Source organism: Bombina bombina, chromosome 9 (genome assembly GCF_027579735.1).
Source record: "Bombina bombina isolate aBomBom1 chromosome 9, aBomBom1.pri, whole genome shotgun sequence".
Classification (NCBI taxonomy): domain Eukaryota; kingdom Metazoa; phylum Chordata; class Amphibia; order Anura; family Bombinatoridae; genus Bombina; species Bombina bombina.
In genome coordinates this window covers 70,680,152-70,704,736 of record NC_069507.1, presented here as the reverse complement: position 1 = coordinate 70,704,736, position 24,585 = coordinate 70,680,152, and the positions used below count along the sequence as shown (strand labels likewise).

The following is a 24,585-nucleotide window of genomic DNA, read 5'->3' as shown; positions in this document are numbered from 1 at the left end:
AAAGACAGATGATGATAGAGATAGAAAGACAGATGATGGTAGAGATAGAAAGACAGATGATAAAAGAGATAGAAAGACAGATGATGATAGAGATAGAAAGACAGATGATGATAGAGATAGAAAGACAGATGATGATAGAGATAGAAAGACAGATGATGATAGAGATAGAAAGACAGATGATGATAGAGATAGAAAGACAGATGATGATAGAGATAGATAGACAGATGATGATAGAGATTGAAAGACAGATGATGATATAGATAGAAAGACAGATGATGATAGAGATAGATAGAAAGACAGATGATGATATAGATAGATAGAAAGACAGATGATGATAGGGATAGATAGAAAGACAAATGATAAAGATAGAAAGACAGATGATGATATAGATAGATAGAAAGACAGATGATGATAGAAATAGATAGAAAGACAGATGATGATAGAGATTGAAAGACAGATGATGATAGAGATTGAAAGACAGATGATGATATAGATAAAAAGACAAATAAATGATGATAGAGATAGATAGAAAGACAGATGATGATAGAGATAGAAAGACAGATGATGATAGAGATAGATAGATAGAAAGACAGATGATGATAGAGATAGAAAGACAGATGATGATAGAGATAGAAAGACAGATGATGGTAGAGATAGAAAGACAGATGATAAAAGAGATAGAAAGACAGATGATGATAGAGATAGAAAGACAGATGATGATAGAGATAGAAAGACAGATGATGATAGAGATAGAAAGACAGATGATGATAGAGATAGAAAGACAGATGATGATAGAGATAGAAAGACAGATGATGATAGAGATAGAAAGACAGATGATAAAAGAGATAGAAAGACAGATGATGATAGAGATAGAAAGACAGATGATGATAGAGATAGATAGACAGATGATGATAGAGATTGAAAGACAGATGATGATATAGATAGAAAGACAGATGATGATAGAGATAGATAGAAAGACAGATGATGATATAGATAGATAGAAAGACAGATGATGATAGGGATAGATAGAAAGACAAATGATAAAGATAGAAAGACAGATGATGATATAGATAGATAGAAAGACAGATGATGATAGAAATAGATAGAAAGACAGATGATGATAGAGATTGAAAGACAGATGATGATAGAGATTGAAAGACAGATGATGATATAGATAAAAAGACAAATAAATGATGATAGAGATAGATAGAAAGACAGATGATGATAGAGATAGAAAGACAGATGATGATAGAGATAGATAGAAAGACAGATGATGATATAGATAGATAGAAAGACAGATGATGATAGCGATAGAAAGACAGATGATGATAGAGATAGAAAGACAGATGATGATATAGATAGATAGAAAGACAGATGATGATAGCGATAGAAAGACAGATGATAAAAGAGATAGAAAGACAGATGATGATAGAGATAGAAAGACAGATGATGATAGCGATAGAAAGACAGATGATGATAGAGATAGAAAGACAGATGATGATAGAGATAGATAGAAAGACAGATGATGATAGAGATAGAAAGACAGATGATGATAGGGATAGATAGAAAGACAGATGATGATAGAGATAGATAGAAAGACAGATGATGATAGGGATAGATAGAAAGACAGATGATGATAGAAAGACAGATGATGATAGAGATAGATAGATAGAAAGACAGATGATGATAGAGATAGAAAGACAGATGATGATAGAGATAGAAAGACAGATGATGGTAGAGATAGAAAGACAGATGATAAAAGAGATAGAAAGACAGATGATGATAGAGATAGAAAGACAGATGATGATAGAGATAGAAAGACAGATGATGATAGAGATAGAAAGACAGATGATGATAGAGATAGAAAGACAGATGATGGTAGAGATAGAAAGACAGATGATAAAAGAGATAGAAAGACAGATGATGATAGAGATAGAAAGACAGATGATGATAGAGATAGAAAGACAGATGATGATAGAGATAGAAAGACAGATGATGGTAGAGATAGAAAGACAGATGATAAAAGAGATAGAAAGACAGATGATGATAGAGATAGAAAGACAGATGATGATAGAGATAGAAAGACAGATGATGATAGCGATAGATAGATAGAAAGACAGATGATGATAGAGATAGAAAGACAGATGATGATAGAGATAGAAAGACAGATGATGATAGAGATAGAAAGACAGATGATGATAGAGATAGAAAGACAGATGATGATAGAGATAGAAAGACAGATGATGGTAGAGATAGAAAGACAGATGATAAAAGAGATAGAAAGACAGATGATGATAGAGATAGAAAGACAGATGATGATAGAGATAGAAAGACAGATGATGATAGCGATAGATAGATAGAAAGACAGATGATGATAGAGATAGAAAGACAGATGATGATAGAGATAGAAAGACAGATGATGATAGAGATAGAAAGACAGATGATGATAGAGATAGAAAGACAAATGATGATAGAGATAGATAGAAAGACAGATGATGATAGAGATAGAAAGACAAATGATGATAGAGATAGATAGAAAGACAGATGATGATAGAGATAGAAAGACAGATGATGATAGAGATAGAAAGACAAATGATGATAGAGATAGATAGAAAGACAGATGATGATAGAGATAGATAGAAAGACAAATGATAAAGATAGAAAGACAGATGATGATATAGATAGATAGAAAGACAGATGATGATAGAAATAGATAGAAAGACAGATGATGATAGAGATTGAAAGACAGATGATGATAGAGATTGAAAGACAGATGATGATATAGATAAAAAGACAAATAAATGATGATAGAGATAGATAGAAAGACAGATGATGATAGAGATAGAAAGACAGATGATGATATAGATAGATAGAAAGACAGATGATGATAGGGATAGATAGAAAGACAGATGATGATAGAGATTGAAAGACTGATGATGATATAGATAGACAGATGATGGTAGAGATAGAAAGATAGATGATGATAGAGATAGAAAGACAGATGATGGTAGAGATAGAAAGACAGATGATGATAGAGATAGAAAGACAGATGATGATAGAGATAGAAAGACAGATGATAAAAGAGATAGAAAGACAGATGATGATAGAGATAGAAAGACAGATGATGATAGAGATAGAAAGACAGATGATGATAGAGATAGAAAGACAGATGATGATAGAGATAGAAAGACAGATGATAAAAGAGATAGAAAGACAGATGATGATAGAGATAGAAAGACAGATGATGATAGAGATAGACAGATGATGATAGAGATAGAAAGACAGATGATGGTAGAGATAGAAAGACAGATGATGATAGAGATAGAAAGACAGATGATGATATAGATAGACAGATGATGGTAGAGATAGAAAGATAGATGATAAAAGAGATAGAAAGACAGATGATGATAGAGATAGAAAGACAGATGATAAAAGAGATTGAAAGACAGATGATGATAGAGATAGAAAGACAGATGATGATAGAAATAGATAGAAAGACAGATGATGATAGAAATAGATAGACAGATGATGATAGAGATAGACACAAAGACAGATGATGATAGAGATAGACACAAAGACAGATGATGATAGGGATAGATAGAAAGACAGATGATAAAGATAGAAAGACAGATGATGATATAGATAGATAGAAAGACAGATGATGATAGAAATAGATAGAAAGACAGATGATGATAGAGATTGAAAGACAGATGATGATAGAGATAGAAAGACAGATGATGATAGAGATTGAAAGACAGATGATGATAGAGATAGATAGAAAGACAGATGATGATATAGATAGATAGAAAGACAGATGATGATATAGATAGATAGAAAGACAGATGATGATAGCGATAGAAAGACAGATGATGGTAGAGATAGAAAGACAGATGATGATAGCGATAGAAAGACAGATGATAAAAGAGATAGAAAGACAGATGATGATAGAGATAGAAAGACAGATGATGATAGAGATAGAAAGACAGATGATGATAGAGATAGAAAGACAGATGATGATAGAGATAGATAGAAAGACAGATGATGATAGAGATAGAAAGACAGATGATGATAGAGATAGAAAGACAGATGATGATAGAGATAGAAAGACAGATGATGATAGAGATAGATAGAAAGACAGATGATGATAGAGATAGAAAGACAGATGATGATAGCGATAGAAAGACAGATGATGATAGAGATAGAAAGACAGATGATGATAGAGATAGATAGAAAGACAGATGATGATAGAGATAGAAAGACAGATGATGATAGAGATAGATAGAAAGACAGATGATGATAGAGATAGAAAGACAGATGATGATAGGGATAGATAGAAAGACAGATGATGATAGAGATAGATAGAAAGACAGATGATGATAGGGATAGATAGAAAGACAGATGATGATAGAGATAGAAAGACAGATGATGATAGAGATAGATAGATAGAAAGACAGATGATGATAGAGATAGAAAGACAGATGATGATAGAGATAGAAAGACAGATGATGGTAGAGATAGAAAGACAGATGATAAAAGAGATAGAAAGACAGATGATGATAGAGATAGAAAGACAGATGATGATAGAGATAGAAAGACAGATGATGATAGAGATAGAAAGACAGATGATGATAGAGATAGAAAGACAGATGATGATAGAGATAGAAAGACAGATGATGATAGAGATAGAAAGACAGATGATGATAGAGATAGATAGACAGATGATGATAGAGATTGAAAGACAGATGATGATATAGATAGAAAGACAGATGATGATAGAGATAGATAGAAAGACAGATGATGATATAGATAGATAGAAAGACAGATGATGATAGGGATAGATAGAAAGACAAATGATAAAGATAGAAAGACAGATGATGATATAGATAGATAGAAAGACAGATGATGATAGAAATAGATAGAAAGACAGATGATGATAGAGATTGAAAGACAGATGATGATAGAGATTGAAAGACAGATGATGATATAGATAAAAAGACAAATAAATGATGATAGAGATAGATAGAAAGACAGATGATGATAGAGATAGAAAGACAGATGATGATAGAGATAGATAGATAGAAAGACAGATGATGATAGAGATAGAAAGACAGATGATGATAGAGATAGAAAGACAGATGATGGTAGAGATAGAAAGACAGATGATAAAAGAGATAGAAAGACAGATGATGATAGAGATAGAAAGACAGATGATGATAGAGATAGAAAGACAGATGATGATAGAGATAGAAAGACAGATGATGATAGAGATAGAAAGACAGATGATGATAGAGATAGAAAGACAGATGATGATAGAGATAGAAAGACAGATGATAAAAGAGATAGAAAGACAGATGATGATAGAGATAGAAAGACAGATGATGATAGAGATAGATAGACAGATGATGATAGAGATTGAAAGACAGATGATGATATAGATAGAAAGACAGATGATGATAGAGATAGATAGAAAGACAGATGATGATATAGATAGATAGAAAGACAGATGATGATAGGGATAGATAGAAAGACAAATGATAAAGATAGAAAGACAGATGATGATATAGATAGATAGAAAGACAGATGATGATAGAAATAGATAGAAAGACAGATGATGATAGAGATTGAAAGACAGATGATGATAGAGATTGAAAGACAGATGATGATATAGATAAAAAGACAAATAAATGATGATAGAGATAGATAGAAAGACAGATGATGATAGAGATAGAAAGACAGATGATGATAGAGATAGATAGAAAGACAGATGATGATATAGATAGATAGAAAGACAGATGATGATAGCGATAGAAAGACAGATGATGATAGAGATAGAAAGACAGATGATGATATAGATAGATAGAAAGACAGATGATGATAGCGATAGAAAGACAGATGATAAAAGAGATAGAAAGACAGATGATGATAGAGATAGAAAGACAGATGATGATAGCGATAGAAAGACAGATGATGATAGAGATAGAAAGACAGATGATGATAGAGATAGATAGAAAGACAGATGATGATAGAGATAGAAAGACAGATGATGATAGGGATAGATAGAAAGACAGATGATGATAGAGATAGATAGAAAGACAGATGATGATAGGGATAGATAGAAAGACAGATGATGATAGAAAGACAGATGATGATAGAGATAGATAGATAGAAAGACAGATGATGATAGAGATAGAAAGACAGATGATGATAGAGATAGAAAGACAGATGATGGTAGAGATAGAAAGACAGATGATAAAAGAGATAGAAAGACAGATGATGATAGAGATAGAAAGACAGATGATGATAGAGATAGAAAGACAGATGATGATAGAGATAGAAAGACAGATGATGATAGAGATAGAAAGACAGATGATGATAGAGATAGAAAGACAGATGATAAAAGAGATAGAAAGACAGATGATGATAGAGATAGAAAGACAGATGATGATAGAGATAGAAAGACAGATGATGATAGAGATAGAAAGACAGATGATGGTAGAGATAGAAAGACAGATGATAAAAGAGATAGAAAGACAGATGATGATAGAGATAGAAAGACAGATGATGATAGAGATAGAAAGACAGATGATGATAGCGATAGATAGATAGAAAGACAGATGATGATAGAGATAGAAAGACAGATGATGATAGAGATAGAAAGACAGATGATGATAGAGATAGAAAGACAGATGATGATAGAGATAGAAAGACAGATGATGATAGAGATAGAAAGACAGATGATGGTAGAGATAGAAAGACAGATGATAAAAGAGATAGAAAGACAGATGATGATAGAGATAGAAAGACAGATGATGATAGAGATAGAAAGACAGATGATGATAGCGATAGATAGATAGAAAGACAGATGATGATAGAGATAGAAAGACAGATGATGATAGAGATAGAAAGACAGATGATGATAGAGATAGAAAGACAGATGATGATAGAGATAGAAAGACAAATGATGATAGAGATAGATAGAAAGACAGATGATGATAGAGATAGAAAGACAAATGATGATAGAGATAGATAGAAAGACAGATGATGATAGAGATAGAAAGACAGATGATGATAGAGATAGAAAGACAAATGATGATAGAGATAGATAGAAAGACAGATGATGATAGAGATAGATAGAAAGACAAATGATAAAGATAGAAAGACAGATGATGATATAGATAGATAGAAAGACAGATGATGATAGAAATAGATAGAAAGACAGATGATGATAGAGATTGAAAGACAGATGATGATAGAGATTGAAAGACAGATGATGATATAGATAAAAAGACAAATAAATGATGATAGAGATAGATAGAAAGACAGATGATGATAGAGATAGAAAGACAGATGATGATATAGATAGATAGAAAGACAGATGATGATAGGGATAGATAGAAAGACAGATGATGATAGAGATTGAAAGACTGATGATGATATAGATAGACAGATGATGGTAGAGATAGAAAGATAGATGATGATAGAGATAGAAAGACAGATGATGGTAGAGATAGAAAGACAGATGATGATAGAGATAGAAAGACAGATGATGATAGAGATAGAAAGACAGATGATAAAAGAGATAGAAAGACAGATGATGATAGAGATAGAAAGACAGATGATGATAGAGATAGAAAGACAGATGATGATAGAGATAGAAAGACAGATGATGATAGAGATAGAAAGACAGATGATAAAAGAGATAGAAAGACAGATGATGATAGAGATAGAAAGACAGATGATGATAGAGATAGACAGATGATGATAGAGATAGAAAGACAGATGATGGTAGAGATAGAAAGACAGATGATGATAGAGATAGAAAGACAGATGATGATATAGATAGACAGATGATGGTAGAGATAGAAAGATAGATGATAAAAGAGATAGAAAGACAGATGATGATAGAGATAGAAAGACAGATGATAAAAGAGATTGAAAGACAGATGATGATAGAGATAGAAAGACAGATGATGATAGAGATAGAAAGACAGATGATGATAGAGATAGAAAGACAGATGATGATAGAGATAGAAAGACAGATGATGATAGAGATAGAAAGACAGATGATAAAAGAGATAGAAAGACAGATGATGATAGAGATAGAAAGACAGATGATGATAGAGATAGAAAGACAGATGATGATAGAGATAGAAAGACAGATGATAAAAGAGATAGAAAGACAGATGATGATAGAGATTGAAAGACAGATGATAAAAGAGATAGAAAGACAGATGATAAAAGAGATAGAAAGACAGATGATGATAGAGATAGAAAGACAGATGATAAAAGAGATAGAAAGACAGATGATGATAGAGATAGAAAGACAGATGATGATAGAGATAGAAAGACAGATGATGATAGAGATAGAAAGACAGATGATAAAAGAGATAGAAAGACAGATGATGATAGAGATTGAAAGACAGATGATAAAAGAGATAGAAAGACAGATGATAAAAGAGATAGAAAGACAGATGATAAAAGAGATTGAAAGACAGATGATGATAGAGATAGATAGAAAGACAAACAGATATATGATGATAGAAATGCTAGAAATATTTCCTCACAATATTTTATTTATTTAAATTTTTTCCCCCTCTTCGATCTACCGGCGGGCTGGGAAGGGCATAGGATCCATAGGATCCATTGGATCCATAGGATCCATTTTCAATATTTAGTGATAACAATAGTAATTAGGATAGTATATATAGGCATAAGTGACAGAAGATAATCAACTATATATTTCAAATAATGATCTTTTTATTTTTTGATGAGGTCGAAGGTAGACATTTTTATTTTTTTTGGAATATTGATAAAGAATTGTGGATATTTTGTAGTATGATAATATGAATTGTTTTTTTTTTCTATTATATAATTATGTTTTTTACATTAGTCTCATTATTTGCTGCTATGTTTTCAGCATATGTTGTTTTCCTTTCTGTCAAAACTGACCTTAAAATAATCAAACATTTAAAAAATTAAACAATAAAAAGATGATGATGATAGAGATAGAAAGACAGACAAATAAATGATGATAGTAATAGATAGAAAGACAGACAGATTTATAGATAGATAGACAGTAAGATATATATATATATATATATAAATATAGATAGATAGATAGATAGACAGACAGACAAGGCATATATATATATATATATATATATATATATATATATATATATATATATATATATATATATATATATATATAGAAATAGAAGATAAATATTGAGAAATATAGATTGATATAGAGACAGACAGACATATAGATATAGATAGATTGATAGATAATAGATTAATAGATAGATATAGATAAATAGAAATAGATATAGATAGATAAATATAGAAACATATAGACAGATATAGAGACAGACAGATATATAGATATAGATAGATAGATAAAAGTACTTGCAGGTAGATTAATTTTGTAACACAAGAAAGGATTATAGATTATAGATAAGAAAACTTGGGCCTAGATTTGGAGTTCGGCGGTAAAAGGGCTGTTAACGCTCCGCGGGCTTTTTTCTGGCCGCACCATAAATTTAACTCTGGTATCGAGAGTTAAAACAAATGCTGCGTTAGGCTCCAAAAAAGGAGCGTAGAGCATTTTTACCGCAAAAGCAACTCTCGATACCAGAGTTGCTTACGGACGCGGCCGGCCTCAAAAACGTGCTCGTGCACGATTCTCCCATAGGAAACAATGGGACTGTTTGAGCTGAAAAAAAAACCTAACACCTGCAAAAAAGCAGCGTTCAGCTCCTAACGCAGCCCCATTGATTCCTATGGGGAAACACTTCCTACGTCTGCACCTAACACCCTAACATGTACCCCGAGTCTAAACACCCCTAATCTTACACTTATTAACCCCTAATCTGCCGCCCCCGCTATCGCTGACCCCTGCATATTTTTTTTAACCCCTAATCTGCCGCTCCGTAAAACGCCGCCACCTACGTTATCCCTATGTACCCCTAATCTGCTGCCCTAACATCGCCGACCCCTATGTTATATTTATTAACCCCTAATCTGCCCCCCACAACGTCGCCGACACCTACCTACACTTATTAACCCCTAATCTGCCGAGCGGACCTGAGCGCTACTATAATAAAGTTATTAACCCCTAATCCGCCTCACTAACCCTATCATAAATAGTATTAACCCCTAATCTGCCCTCCCTAACATCGCCGACACCTACCTTCAATTATTAACCCCTAAACTTCCGATCGGAGCTCACCGCTATTCTAATAAATGTATTAACCCCTAAAGCTAAGTCTAACCCTAACACTAACACCCCCCTAAGTTAAATATAATTTACATCTAACGAAATTAATTAACTCTTATTAAATAACTTATTCCTATTTAAAGCTAAATACTTACCTGTAAAATAAATCCTAATATAGCTACAATATAAATTATAATTATATTATAGCTATTTTAGGATTAATATTTATTTTACAGGCAACTTTGTAATTATTTTAACCAGGTACAATAGCTATTAAATAGTTATTAACTATTTAATAGTTACCTAGTTAAAATAATAACAAATTTACCTGTAAAATAAATCCTAACCTAAGATATAATTAAACCTAACACTACCCTATCAATAAAATAATTAAATAAACTACCTACAATTACCTACAATTAACCTAACACTACACTATCAATAAATAAATTAAACACAATTGCTACAAATAAATACAATTAAATAAACTAGCTAAAGTACAAAAAATAAAAAAGAACTAAGTTACAGAAAATAAAAAAATATTTACAAACATAAGAAAAATATTACAACAATTTTAAACTAATTACACCTACTCTAAGCCCCCTAATAAAATAACAAAGCCCCCCAAAATAAAAAATTTCCTACCCTATTCTAAATTAAAAAAGTTACAAGCTCTTTTACCTTACCAGCCCTGAACAGGGCCCTTTGCGGGGCATGCCCCAAGAATTTCAGCTCTTTTGCCTGTAAAAGAATAAATACAATACCCCCCCCCCCAACATTACAACCCACCACCCACATACCCCTAATCTAACCCAAACCCCCCTTAAATAAACCTAACACTAAGCCCCTGAAGATCTTCCTACCTTGTCTTCACCATCCAGGTATCACCGATCCGTCCTGGCTCCAAGATCTTCATCCAACCCAAGCGGGGGATGGCGATCCATAATCCGGTGCTCCAAAGTCTTCCTCCTATCCGGCAAGAAGAGGACATCCGGACCGGCAAACATCTTCTCCAAGCGGCATCTTCGATCTTCTTCCATCCGGTGCGGAGCGGGTCCATCTTGAAGCAGGCGACGCGGATCCATCCTCTTCTTCCGATGTCTCCCGACTAATGACGGTTCCTTTAAGGGACGTCATCCAAGATGGCGTCCCTCGAATTCCGATTGGCTGATAGGATTCTATCAGCCAATCGGAATTAAGGTAGGAATTTTCTGATTGGCTGATGGAATCAGCCAATCAGAATCAAGTTCAATCCGATTGGCCGATCCCATCAGCCAATCAGATTGAGCTCGCATTCTATTGGCTGATCGGAACAGCCAATAGAATGCGAGCTCAATCTGATTGGCTGATTGGATCAGCCAATCGGATTGAACTTGATTCTGATTGGCTGATTCCATCAGCCAATCAGAAAATTCCTACTTTAATTCCGATTGGCTGATAGAATCCTATCAGCCAATCGGAATTCGAGGGACGCCATCTTGGATGACGTCCCTTAAAGGAACCGTCATTAGTCGGGAGACATCGGAAGAAGAGGATGGATCCGCGTCGCCTGCTTCAAGATGGACCCGCTCCGCACCGGATGGAAGAAGATCGAAGATGCCGCTTGGAGAAGATGTTTGCCGGTCCGGATGTCCTCTTCTTGCCGGATAGGAGGAAGACTTTGGAGCCTCTTCTGGACCGGATTATGGATCGCCAACCCCCGCTTGGGTTGGATGAAGATCTTGGAGCCAGGACGGATCGGTGATACCTGGATGGTGAAGACAAGGTAGGAAGATCTTCAGGGGCTTAGTGTTAGGTTTATTTAAGGGGGGTTTGGGTTAGATTAGGGGTATGTGGGTGGTGGGTTGTAATGTTGGGGGGGGGGTATTGTATTTATTCTTTTACAGGCAAAAGAGCTGAAATTCTTGGGGCATGCCCCGCAAAGGGCCCTGTTCAGGGCTGGTAAGGTAAAAGAGCTTGTAACTTTTTTAATTTAGAATAGGGTAGGGAATTTTTTATTTTGGGGGGCTTTGTTATTTTATTAGGGGGCTTAGAGTAGGTGTAATTAGTTTAAAATTGTTGTAATATTTTTCTTATGTTTGTAAATATTTTTTTATTTTCTGTAACTTAGTTCTTTTTTATTTTTTGTACTTTAGCTAGTTTATTTAATTGTATTTATTTGTAGCAATTGTGTTTAATTAATGTATTGATAGTGTAGTGTTAGGTTAATTGTAGGTAATTGTAGGTAGTTTATTTAATTATTTTATTGATAGGGTAGTGTTAGGTTTAATTATAACTTAGGTTAGGATTTATTTTACAGGTAAATTTGTTATTATTTTAACTAGGTAACTATTAAATAGTTAATAACTATTTAATAGCTATTGTACCTGGTTAAAATAATTACAAAGTTGCCTGTAAAATAAATATTAATCCTAAAATAGCTATAATATAATTATAATTTATATTGTAGCTATATTAGGATTTATTTTACAGGTAAGTATTTAGATTTAAATAGGAATAATTTATTTAATAAGAGTAAATTAATTTCGTTAGATAAAAATTATATTTAACTTAGGGGGGTGTTAGTGTTAGGGTTAGACTTAGCTTTAGGGGTTAATCCATTTATTAGAATAGCGGTGAGCTCCGATCGGAAGTTTAGGGGTTAATAATTGAAGGTAGGTGTCGGCGATGTTAGGGAGGGCAGATTAGGGGTTAATACTATTTATGATCGGGTTAGTGAGGCGGATTAGGGGTTAATAACTTTATTATAGTAGCGCTCAGGTCCGCTCGGCAGATTAGGGGTTAATAAGTGTAGGCAGGTGTCGGCGACGTTGAGGGGGGCAGATTAGGGGTTAATAAATATAATATAGGGGTCGGCGGTGTTAGGGGCAGCAGATTAGGGGTACATAGGGATAACGTAGGTGGCGGCGATTTGCGGTCGGAAGATTAGGGGTTAATTATTGTAAGTAGCTGGCGGCGACGTTGTGGGGGGCAGGTTAGGGGTGAATAAATATAATACAGGGGTCGGCGGGGTTAGGGGCAGCAGATTAGGGGTACATAAGTATAACGTAGGTGGCGGTCGGCAGATTAGGGGTTAAAAATTTTAATCGAGTGGCGGCGGTGTGGGGGGAGCTCGGTTTAGGGGTACATAGGTAGTTTATGGGTGTTAGTGTACTTTAGGGTACAGTAGTTAAGAGCTTTATAAACCGGCGTTAGCCAGAAAGCTCTTAACTCCTGCTATTTTCAGGCGGCTGGAATCTTGTCGTTAGAGCTCTAACGCTCACTGCAGAAACGACTCTAAATACCAGCGTTAGAAAGATCCCATTGAAAATATAGGCTACGCAAATGGCGTAGGGGGATCTGCGGTATGGAAAAGTCGCGGCTGAAAAGTGAGCGTTAGACCCTTTAATCACTGACTCCAAATACCAGCGGGCGCCCAAAACCAGCGTTAGGAGCCTCTAACGCTGGTTTTGACGGCTACCGCCGAACTCCAAATCTAGGCCTTGGTTTGGAAGGAATCAAAAGTGTATGACAAATACATGCAAGTATATCGCTGGTACAGCAGGCACATGAGGTTGTAACTTTATTCTACATGAATGCAGGAGAGTAAACCCCCCAATCATTTACGTTTTACCACGTTATTCTCATTGGACTGAAGGGGTCAAAAGTATCCCTCCACCCTGCTGTCACTTCCTGTCTAGCAATACTGAATCCCATCTAAAAAAACTCTTAATCAGGTTCAGACAGCCCAACCCCATCCATGTGCGCTGACCCCTCCCGTAAAACTATAGTACACAGTGTGTGTGCACGCGTGTGTGTGTAGTGTTTATATGTGTAGTGTGTGTGTACTGTGTGTTGTTGTGTGTGTGTGTGTCTGTGTAGTGTGTATGTATGTGAAGTGTGTCTGTGTGTGTAATGTGTGTGTAGTGTGTGTAGTGTGTGTGAGTAGTGTGCGTGTGTGTCTGTGTAGTGTGTGTGTAGTGTGTGTATGTATGTGAAGTGAGTCTGTGTGTGTAATATGTGTGTAGTGTGTGTGTATGTATGTGAAGTGTGTAATGTGTGTGTAGTGTGTGTGTAGAGTGTGTGTTATACACAAGCACTCATATACATATAAATTAAAGTTTCCTTTAAAATTGTTGAAATCACAATTAAAAATATTAAATTAAAAACCAAGCTTAATATTAATCAGGCCTATAGTTAGCCACAATAACTGTTCATTCAAGATGCAAATAAAAGAAGTATGAGTGTAAGTTCATACCAGTTATGTTCAGTGCTGCTGTATCCTATACATATTCACTACTACTGGGAAACACCATATAAATTAATTAAAAAAAAACTGTGGATATACTGAACGCTTAAAAACAACAGTTATTGGGGCATATGTATCAAGCTCCGAATGGAGCTTGATGCCCTGTGTTTCTGGCGAGCCTGCAGGCTCGCCAGAAACAGCAGTTATGAAGCAGCGGTCACAAAGACCGCTGCTCCATAACCTGTCCACTTGCTCTGAGCAGGCGGACAGACATCGCCGGAAATCAACCCGATCGAGTACGATCGGGTTGATTGACACCTCCCTGCTGGCGGCCTATTGGCCGCGAGTCTGCAGGGGGCGGCGTTGCACCAGCAGCTCTTGTGAGCTGCTGGTGCAATGCTGAATACGGCAAGCGTATTGCTCGCCGTATTCAGCGATGTCTGTCGGACCTGATCCGCACTGTCGGATCAGGTCCGACAGACATTGATAACTAGAGGCCATTGTATCTACACTTTCGTTTCTATTCCATTATTATTGCTTACCACTAATGTGTAGCTTTTGAATCTAAATGCAGATGTTTTCTCTAATATTCATCTTCTTGTTTCTAGACAATATTTGGCAACAAGGCTTTTTTCCCACAAACAGAGCAAATAACATGGCTTGCTACCAATATCTGTAACCATAAACTATTCAATCATTTATGCGGCAATACGTTTTTTCTCTTATGTGGATTTAACGAGAAGAACCTTAATATGGTATGTGTAAAAATCTTTTATATTCATTTTTTAAGGCTGGGGAAAGTAAATATTTTAGATGATCAAATTATTGGCATTTTATTAAAGACTGGATGAATATTTTGCTTAAATGGACAGTTTACTAAAAAATGTTATGTTCTTTAATTTGTTCCGAATTATCCATTTTATCTGCTGGAGTGTATTAAATTGTTTACAAATATGTCATTTTTCTTTATTTTTTCATTTGAAAAAGCTGCTTTTACCTGTGGTAGCTGCACCTATACTGAAAATGCCAATACTTAAGTATTGGCTATAGAAAATTGTGTAAACATAGCCAGCAGAAATTACACTCCCAGGGTTCTCTCTAAGGCCCTGATGATTGAAACATCCTCGAAGTGGCGATATATTCAAAAGGGATCTGTCGCGGGATCAAGATTTCTGGTGCAATAATCAAAAGGGCTGATATCAGTGTTTGAGGGCAGTCTTGCTGAAAGGCGTTTCACAATACATCTCAGAGGGTGGCAATGTGGTTCCAAAACGCTACAGAGCCCTATACTATTAACCTCTAAAGTGACCTAACCCCTAAAATGTAACCTAACTACACTACACTAGTAGCCCCTAAAGCAGCATAGCACCAACACAACCTAACCCTGCTACATTATTAATGCCTAAAGCAACCTAACCCCAACGCAACCTAACCAAACTACATTATTAACCCCTAAAGCGACATAACCGACATTGCAACATTACCCCACTACACCATTAACCCCTAAAGCAACATAAGCCCTAACAGTGAACAAAACCTCACAACAATAAACCACAATAAAGTAAACAAACAAATAAGCAAAAGACAACAACAATACAAGAACAACCATTAACCTTTTAACGCCGTTATGACGTTCTATTCCATGCTAACGGCGCTGGGCTTTAGCGCCGTTAGGACGGAATAGAACGTCCTAACCGTTTGGCTGTCCTGAAGCCAACGGCACTTCTAGGATGCGTCATAGGGACGCCCCTCTGACATGATCCAATCATTGAAATCTCGCGATTGCGTGCACAATTGCGGGATTTCAATTTGTTTACATCGGAACATTGTTCTGATGTAGACAAATTAACCCTGTCATCAAAAGGTTAAAACAAAAGACAACACCAAGAACAACAAAGTAAACAAACATAAAACATAAAACAAAACATCAGTTAACTTCTCACCATCCAAAGTCATCTCTTCTTTTTTCATCAGATGTAATCCACAGGGAAAAAAAAACATCAAAAAAATCCAAATGGAAAAAAAAAATCCAAGACAGCCAATAGAATGCGAGCTCAGTCCTATTGGCTAATTGGATCAGCCATTAGGATGAAAGCTCAATCCTATTGGCTGATTGCAACAGCCAATAGGATTTTTTCAATCTTAATTCCGATTGGCTGATAGAATTCTATCAGCCAATCGGAATCTAAGGGACGCCATATTGGATGACATCATTTAAAGGAACATTCATTGTTCAAGAAGACATCGAACGAAGAGGATGCTCTGCGTCGGATGTCTTGAAGATGGAGCCGCTCCGCGCCGGATGGATGAAAATAGAAGATGCCGTCTGGGTGAAGACTTCTGCGGGCTTGGATGAAGACTTCGGCTGCTTGGATGAAGACTTCTGCCGGCTTCAATGAGGACTTTTCCCGGCTTCTTTGAATGGATGGATGTCGGATCTTCAAAACTGTAAGTGGATCTTCAGGGGTTAGGGTTAGGTTTTTTTAAGGGTTTATTGGGTGGTTTTTATTTTTAGATTAGGGTTTGGGCAGCAATAGAGCTAAATGCCCTTTTAAGGGCAATGCCCATCCAAATGCCCTTTTCAGGGCAATGGGGAGCTTAGGTTTTTTTAGTTAGGTTTTTATTTGGGGGGGGGTGGTTCAGTGGGTGGTGGGTTTTAATGTTGTGGGGTATTTGTATTTTTTATTTACAGGTAAAAGAGCTGATTTCTTTGGGGCAATGCCCCGCAAAAGGCTCTTTTAAGGGCTATTTGTAGTTTATTGTAGGTTATGGGGGTTTATTTTGGGGGGCTTTTTATTTTCATAGGGCTCTTAGATTAGGTGTAATTAGTTTAAATCTTTGATAATCACTTTTTTATTTTGTGTAACTTAGTGTTTATTTTTTTTGTAACTTAGTGTTTGTTATTTTTTGTAACTTAGCTGTTAGTTTTTTGTAACTTTGTAATTTTTTTATTGTAGATTTAAATTATTTGAATAGGGTTAGGTGTATAAATATATAATATAGTTAATTTAATTTGTAGTTTAATGTAATTTTAGTTTAACAGTTAGGGTAGATTAATTATTAGTTTAATATAGTTTAATGTAATTTTAGTATAATAGTTAGGGTAGGTTAATTAATAGTTTAATATAGTTTAATGTTATTTTAGTATAATAGTTAGGGTAGGTTAATTAATAGTTTAATATAGTTTAATGTAATTTTAGTATAATAGTTAGGGTAGGTTAATTATTAGTTTAATATAGTTTAATTTAAATCTAAAGGTAAGTTTAAGTTTATTATAACATAGGGATGAGTTAATATTTTATATAAAGTTAGCGGGTTGTTAGGTTTAGGGGCTAATACTTTAATTTAGTTTATGGCGATGTGGGGGCTGGCGGTTCAGGGGTTAATAGGTTTAGTAAGTGCTAGTGATGTGGGAGGCCAGGGGTTTAGGGGTTAATACATTTATTTAGTTGCGGTGGGCTCCGAAGTGGAGGGATAGGGGTTAATAACTTTATGTAGGTGGCGGCGGTGTCGGGCGGTAGATTAGGGGTTAATAAGTATAATGTAGGTGGCGGCGGTGTCGGGGTGGCAGATTAGGGGTTAATAAGTATAATGTAGGTGGCGGCGGTGTAGGGGGCGGCAGATTAGGGGTGTTTAGACTCGGGGTACATGTTAGGGTGTTAGGTGTAAACATAACTTTTATTCTCCCATAGGAATCAATGGGATATCGGGCAGCAGCGAACATGAGCTTTCGCTGCTTTCAGACTCCCATTGATTGCTATGGAAAAGCAGGTACGCTGGGCTGGAATAGTGGCGAGCATACCTGGTAGGTATTTGTTAACTAGCAAAAGTAGTCAGATAGTGCCGAATTTGCATTGGGAACATCTGTAATGACGTAAGCATCGATCTGTGTCGGACTGAGTCCGGCGGATCGTATGTTACGTCACAGATTTCAACTTTTGCCGGTCTGTAGGCTTTGATAACTAAGGGGAATCAAGCTCTCCACAATTGCGCTGCGGAATTCCAGCGTATTTGCGGTTGGCGGCCTGATAAGTAGGCCTCAAAGGCCCTATTTCTGTTTAAATGGAGTGATATCAAAAATGCAAAAAATTCTCAGATATTTTAGGCAAGTTTTTCTCTGAAATTTCTGGTAGTGAAGGGGTTAAAGGTACAGTGTACTGATTTTTTTCCCCTCTTAATGTGCTTCCAATTACTTGTTACACCAGCAGCTGAGTATAAAATGTATGAGAAACTGCTCCTTTATGATTTTTGTATATGAAATAGTTGAGGTGTTTTTGTTTTTTGTTTTTTTCTGTTTATTTTTTATTAATAATTGTTATGGTACAGACAAAATCATTTGCATTTACTTAGTTGATATTAAGTGGGAGCATAATATATAGGTCGAAGGGTGCATGGGGGGGTTGGGTGACAGAGGCAAGACAGCCCTGCCCTAGTGGAATGGTGTATATGGATTTCTTATTTAAAGGGCCATAATACCCAAATGTTTAAAAACTTGAAAAAGATGCAGTATAGCTGTAAAAAGCTGACTAGAAAATATCACCTAAACATCTCTATGTAAAAAAGAAAGATATTTTACCTCAAAAGTTTCTCAGTAGTCACATCCCATTGTAAAGAACTTCTAAGCAACAAATCAGTATGTCTGTCCCGGGACAGCCGAATGATTGAGCCTTGTGCACTCTCAGTGATTTAGCATATGAGTATTATGTCCCTTTAAGGATTCTATTATGAATTAGTAGTTGTATTATGTTATAGCTGTATTGCTTGGTGTGCGAAGAAGGTTGGTAAATACATCTTTTCTACTGGTGTCTGATATAAATTTTGTGTCATGAAAAAATTCTAATGTATAGTTTTAAAGTAACCATATTCTTCTAGTAATAGTGTATTATCTATTTGAGTGATCCAACATTCAAAAGTAAGGATACTTTGAGCTTTCCATTGTTTTGCTATGAGGGATCTGGCTGAATTTAATGCTAATTGTATTATTCTTAGTCTAAGTTTACAGGGGTAAGAAGGTAGAAGATTAAGTAGAACCATGGAGGCCAATTTAACAAAGGACTTGCAGACCTGATCCGGCTATCGCCACTGCATTAAAATACGACCTGCAGTGGCGATAGCCGAGTGGCTGTTTGTCATGCAGGGACGAATAAACATTGTTCCATGTTTGAGGTTATATATAAATAAATATGTTTAAAGAAGTATACATTTATTTCTGTTTCACACCATAATGCACATACAGTGTTGAATAAACATCGTTCCATAAAACACCCCCATTTGTGATAGAAAAGCCCACGCATACGCTATAGAAAGGTTTCAGAATTTCACAACTAAATAGTTTCACCTTGATGTATGCAGCCAGGTAGGTGATGACGCTGGCACGCATGCGCATTTGGTGCAAAATGAGTGCAACAGCTGATGAAACGTCACAGGAAGTGACATGGTTTGCTCTTTTACAAAGTTTGGTCCCTTCACAGAACACCGGCTGCAAAAAATATTGTTTGTTTCTAACTGCTTGATATTATACAAACCAAGTACAATGTTTCATATTTAGATACATGACTCTCAGAGGTATTATTAACATACATATGCTATATATTGATATTGAGAGAGTTCAAGCAGATAGAATCTATTACATTGAACAGCTATGGTAAAGTTAACTGTGCAAGCAAGGACTTTATAATTGCAGATAGAGTATTAGCTAGATAGCTTTAATCTCATAACCTGACATTCCACATATTAACAGGTCCTCTTGTTACAGCATTATTTTTGAATTTATTAATAGCCGGCTAAAAAAGATATTGTTTGTATCTGACTGCTTGATATTATACAAACCAAGTACAATTTTTCATATCTACATACATGATTCTCAGAGGTGTTATTCACACACCTATACTAAATATTAATATCTAGAGATTTTAAGCAGACAGAATCTATTACACAGAACAGCTGTGCTAAAGTTGACCGTGCAAGCAAGGACTTTATAATTACAGATAAAGTATTAGCTAGATAGCTTTAATCTCATAACCTGACATTCCACATATTAACAGGTCCTCTTGTTACAGCATTATTTCTGAATTTATTAATAGCCGGCTACAAAAGATAATGTTTGTATCTGACTGCTTGATATCATACAAACCAAGTATAATGTTTCACATATAGATACATTATTCTCAGAGGTATTATTCACACATCTATGCTATATATTGATATCTAGAGAGTTTAAGTGTTTTTAAACGTGTATGATTGAATAGTTAAACCAATTAAGATAAAGTATGAATGGTTAAAAATCGTTCCTGTATTATTCAGTGAGAATTTTTCCTAAATAATTGCAGGGGTAAACCACTCTTTTTTGTTACAGACTTTGTAACTCATTTATCTATGAGTCTCCTTAGTGTTTTATTGCCCCCCTAACAGGTGCTTGTTGATTACAAAAATATTTGGCACCTATAGGTACTTTACCTACTATCTTGTTACTATAGGTTAACCATGATGGTCAGTAATGTTTTGTCAACTAACACAGGGCTCCTGGTGAAGGGCAGTATAGTATGTGTAAATTCATTGGTATCCATGCCTTTACATCCTTATTTTGATGCCAATCTAAGACTCTTTGTAAACATGTAGCTTGGTAATATATTTCTATGTTAGGTAAACCTAGGCCCCCTTCTCCAACCAAACGATACATTGTTAATCTATTGATTTTCGGTTTTATGTTTCCCCATACAAAATTATTAAGAATCTTTTGTGTCTGCATAAGGAAATTTTGTGGAAGATGAATAGGAGCTGCTTGAATTGTGTATAATAATCTGAGAAGGATGTTAATTTTTATAATCTACCTCACCAAGAAAATAGTTGGTCTTTCCAAGATTGCAGATCTTTTTGTATTATTGTAAGTAATTTAATAAAGTAAATATATAGAAGTGTTTTCGGTTTTGGGGATAGGTATATTCCTAAATATTTAAGAGCTTTGGGTTGATGTTTAAAGGGACATGGCCGCAATAGTGTCTGAAAGACTAGAGTTGGTAGAGTGACATTAAGAATTTCCGATTTTGGTTTGTTAACCATAACATTTGAGAATTTGCTGAATAGTCTAAACTCTTTTAATACTTCCAATACTGAAGTATGAGTGGAAGAAAGCGTAAGAAGTTCGGTGTCTGCGTATAGAGACAGTTTGTATTCTAAAGGACTTACTTTTATTCCTAAAATGTCAGGGTTTGATCTAATTCTTTGGGCTAAAACTTCAATGCTGATTATGAATAGAATTGAAGAAAGTGGGCAGCCCTGTAGCATACAATTATATATGGGAAATGTATCCAAAAATATATTGTTGACTTTCACTTTTGCGGTGGGTAATTTATATAAGCTTTGTATTCTACGGAGCATTGAGTCACCTATTCCTACCCTGCGACGTGTTGCAAAAAGGAACTCCCAACCAAGACGGTCAAAAGCCTTCTCGGCATCCGTCGATATCACTATCATTTCTGTTTTTGTGTATTTTGCATGATCAATTATTTGTAATGTTCTAATAGTGTTGTCCCTAGCTTCCCTACCAGGGACAAAACCTGCCTGATCTGTGTTAATAATTTATGGTAATATTCGGTTAAGTCGTTTCACTAGTATTTTGGTGTATATTTTCAGGTCTGTGTTTAGCAGCTAAATGGGTCTATAGTTACTTGTGTATTGGGGGATTTATTTGGTTTGGGTATAACTGGTGTGTGTCTCAAGGCATTCTGAAGGGAATTGACCAGTTTGATCAATTTGTGTATAAAGTACTAAGAGGTGTGGGGCTAGGGATTCTTTGTATAATTTATAATATTTATTTGAAAAGCCTTATTTAAGGGTAAATCATCTATTGGGTTTAGGATTTCTTGAAGGGTAATTGGTTCTTCTAGTGCTTCTGTATAACTATGTTGTATTTTATTTAACACTGTGTTTTAAAGATATTGTTCTAATTCTCTGGAGTGATAAGGATTGTTTGAGGTAGGAATATTGTGTACCTCTCCGTAATAATCTCTAAAGGTGTTTGATATCGCTTTAGGTTCTATGAGATTATCTCCTTGTTTATACATTATGTTAAACATTTAATTTTGGAAGGTTTTACGTTTCAAGGCTCTCGCGAGAAGAAGGCCAGCTTTGTTTCCGCCATGAAAAAACATCTTTTTAAGATATAGAGCCTTTTTACAGGCTTCTGTGTGGAGATGTGCTTTGAGTAATTCTCTCGATTTAGTTAAAGGGACACTGAACCCAAATTTTTCTTTCATTAATCAGATAGAGCATGGAATTTTAAGCAACTTTGTAATTTACTCCTATTATCAATTTTCTTTGTTTTCTTGCTATCTTTATTTGAAAAAGCAGAAATGTAAGCTTACAAGCTGGCACGGTTTTGGTTCAGTACCCTGGTTAGCGCCTTCTGATTGGTGAATACCATTAAACCACAAATCAGCAAGAACAACCTAGGTGCTGAACCAAAGATGGGCCGGCTCGTAAACTTACATTCCTGATTTTTTAAATAAAGATACCAAGAGAACAAAGAAAAATTGATAATAGGAGGGAATTAGAAAGTTGCTTAAAATTCCATGTTCTATCTGAATCATAAAAAAGAAAAAATCTGGGTTTAGTGTCCCTTTAAAGATTTCTGCAAGTCTAATCTTTTGGAAATTGTGTTTATGAGCTAATTCATCTCTATGTAAATTTTTTAAGAGGAATTTATATGTAGCTATGCATAGGTGTTTGTTTTTAGCTTTGTGTTTCAATAAATTCCCTCTAAGAACCGCCTTGTGTGCTAGCCAAGTGGTAGAGGAGGGCACAGAGTTGTGACTATTTAGCTGAAAATATTCTTTAATGTCATTTTGAATCTGTGTTTTGATTAGAGGATCCTGTAACATTACCTCATCTTGCCTCCATGTGAATGGGTATTGGGGGGTCAAGGGCCAATTCATCGTGATCGATATTGATGAGTGATCCGACCAGGCTATGGGGGGGATAACGTCTACTACTAAAGGTAAGTTACAATGATCAATAAACCAATAATCAATACGCGAGTAGGATTGAGCTGGGTTGGAAAAAAAGCTGTAGTTACGTGTGGTTGGGTGGAGTGTGCACCAGATATCCATTAATGTTAGGTCTTTAAGGGTGTGTGTGATAGAAATCCTGGTGTTGGGTGATATTGTACTCCGACCCTGCGAACAATCTTGTTGTGGGAATTGAGCTACATTGAGGTCCCATGTTGGGGGAGTAGATATTGGCTAGGGTAATCGGGCGATTGAATAAGAGACCCACTAAGAAATCTACCTTCTTTGTCCTTGTATTTCTCTAATAACTGAAATTGTGCGTGTCGATGGAATAGGATGCCTACTCCATTGTTTTTTTTGGTATGTGAATTAAGATAGGTTGTAAGGAATTATCATGACTGGAAGTATGGTTCTTTGCTTTTGAGAAAGTGGGTCTCTTGGACAAATACAATGTCCCCTTTCTCTTTCCTAAACCAATTTAGTGCAATCAAACGCTTAGTGGGAGAGTTTAGCCCTTTACAGTTTTGAGACATTAGTAAAATATTTTTAGATGATGTTGTCATGAGAGTTTAACCATTGTTGCCCTGTAAAGTCTCGGGAGTCTCTGACTTCAGCCCCACCATATAGGCTGTTATTAGTCTCGCCTCTGTCAATGAAGGGAAAAGGAAATGATCCTTGCTCAGGCAATAAAAGGAGATATGCATTATTAATCTGGTTAAAACTTATAAACAAACATAAAAACCAATAAATAAACATTATCAAAAACAAAGGTGTCCGACAAACAATCTCCAATGTGGAGGTGGGAATCATTGGGGTGTATTTCAACCAATACAGGTGAGAGTGCACCTAAGGAGAAAAGGAGGTTAGTGTAGAGAGGCAATGGCAAGAATGAAAAACGAAAAACAACAATACAATACATGGTGTAGAGTATAGAATCAGAGTAAGCTTTCTGGTCTTATGAACTCTGAATAACCCATATTAACTATTCAAATATGTATAGTGCTATATATATATATAAAGGATACACCTGTATAAAAGGTATCTAGAACAGTGTTCCATCAAGATGTGTAATCACATCTAGTCCTCGCATTTTGATCATATTTGAATCATAGGTGATTCAGCTTCTAGATCAA

The 24,585-nt window shown here is 35.5% G+C and overlaps 1 protein-coding gene across 1 annotated transcript in view; it reads left to right on the top strand.

Annotated features, from left to right (window-relative positions):
- LOC128639529 (putative lysosomal acid lipase/cholesteryl ester hydrolase) overlaps positions 1–24,585 on the top strand; it is a 53,553-nt gene that overhangs the window by 15,220 nt on the left and 13,748 nt on the right. Inside the window, exon 7 of the mRNA XM_053691669.1 lies at positions 15,056–15,202. Coding sequence (XP_053547644.1) covers positions 15,056–15,202 — 147 coding nt within the window. The remainder of the gene's footprint in view (positions 1–15,055; positions 15,203–24,585) is intronic.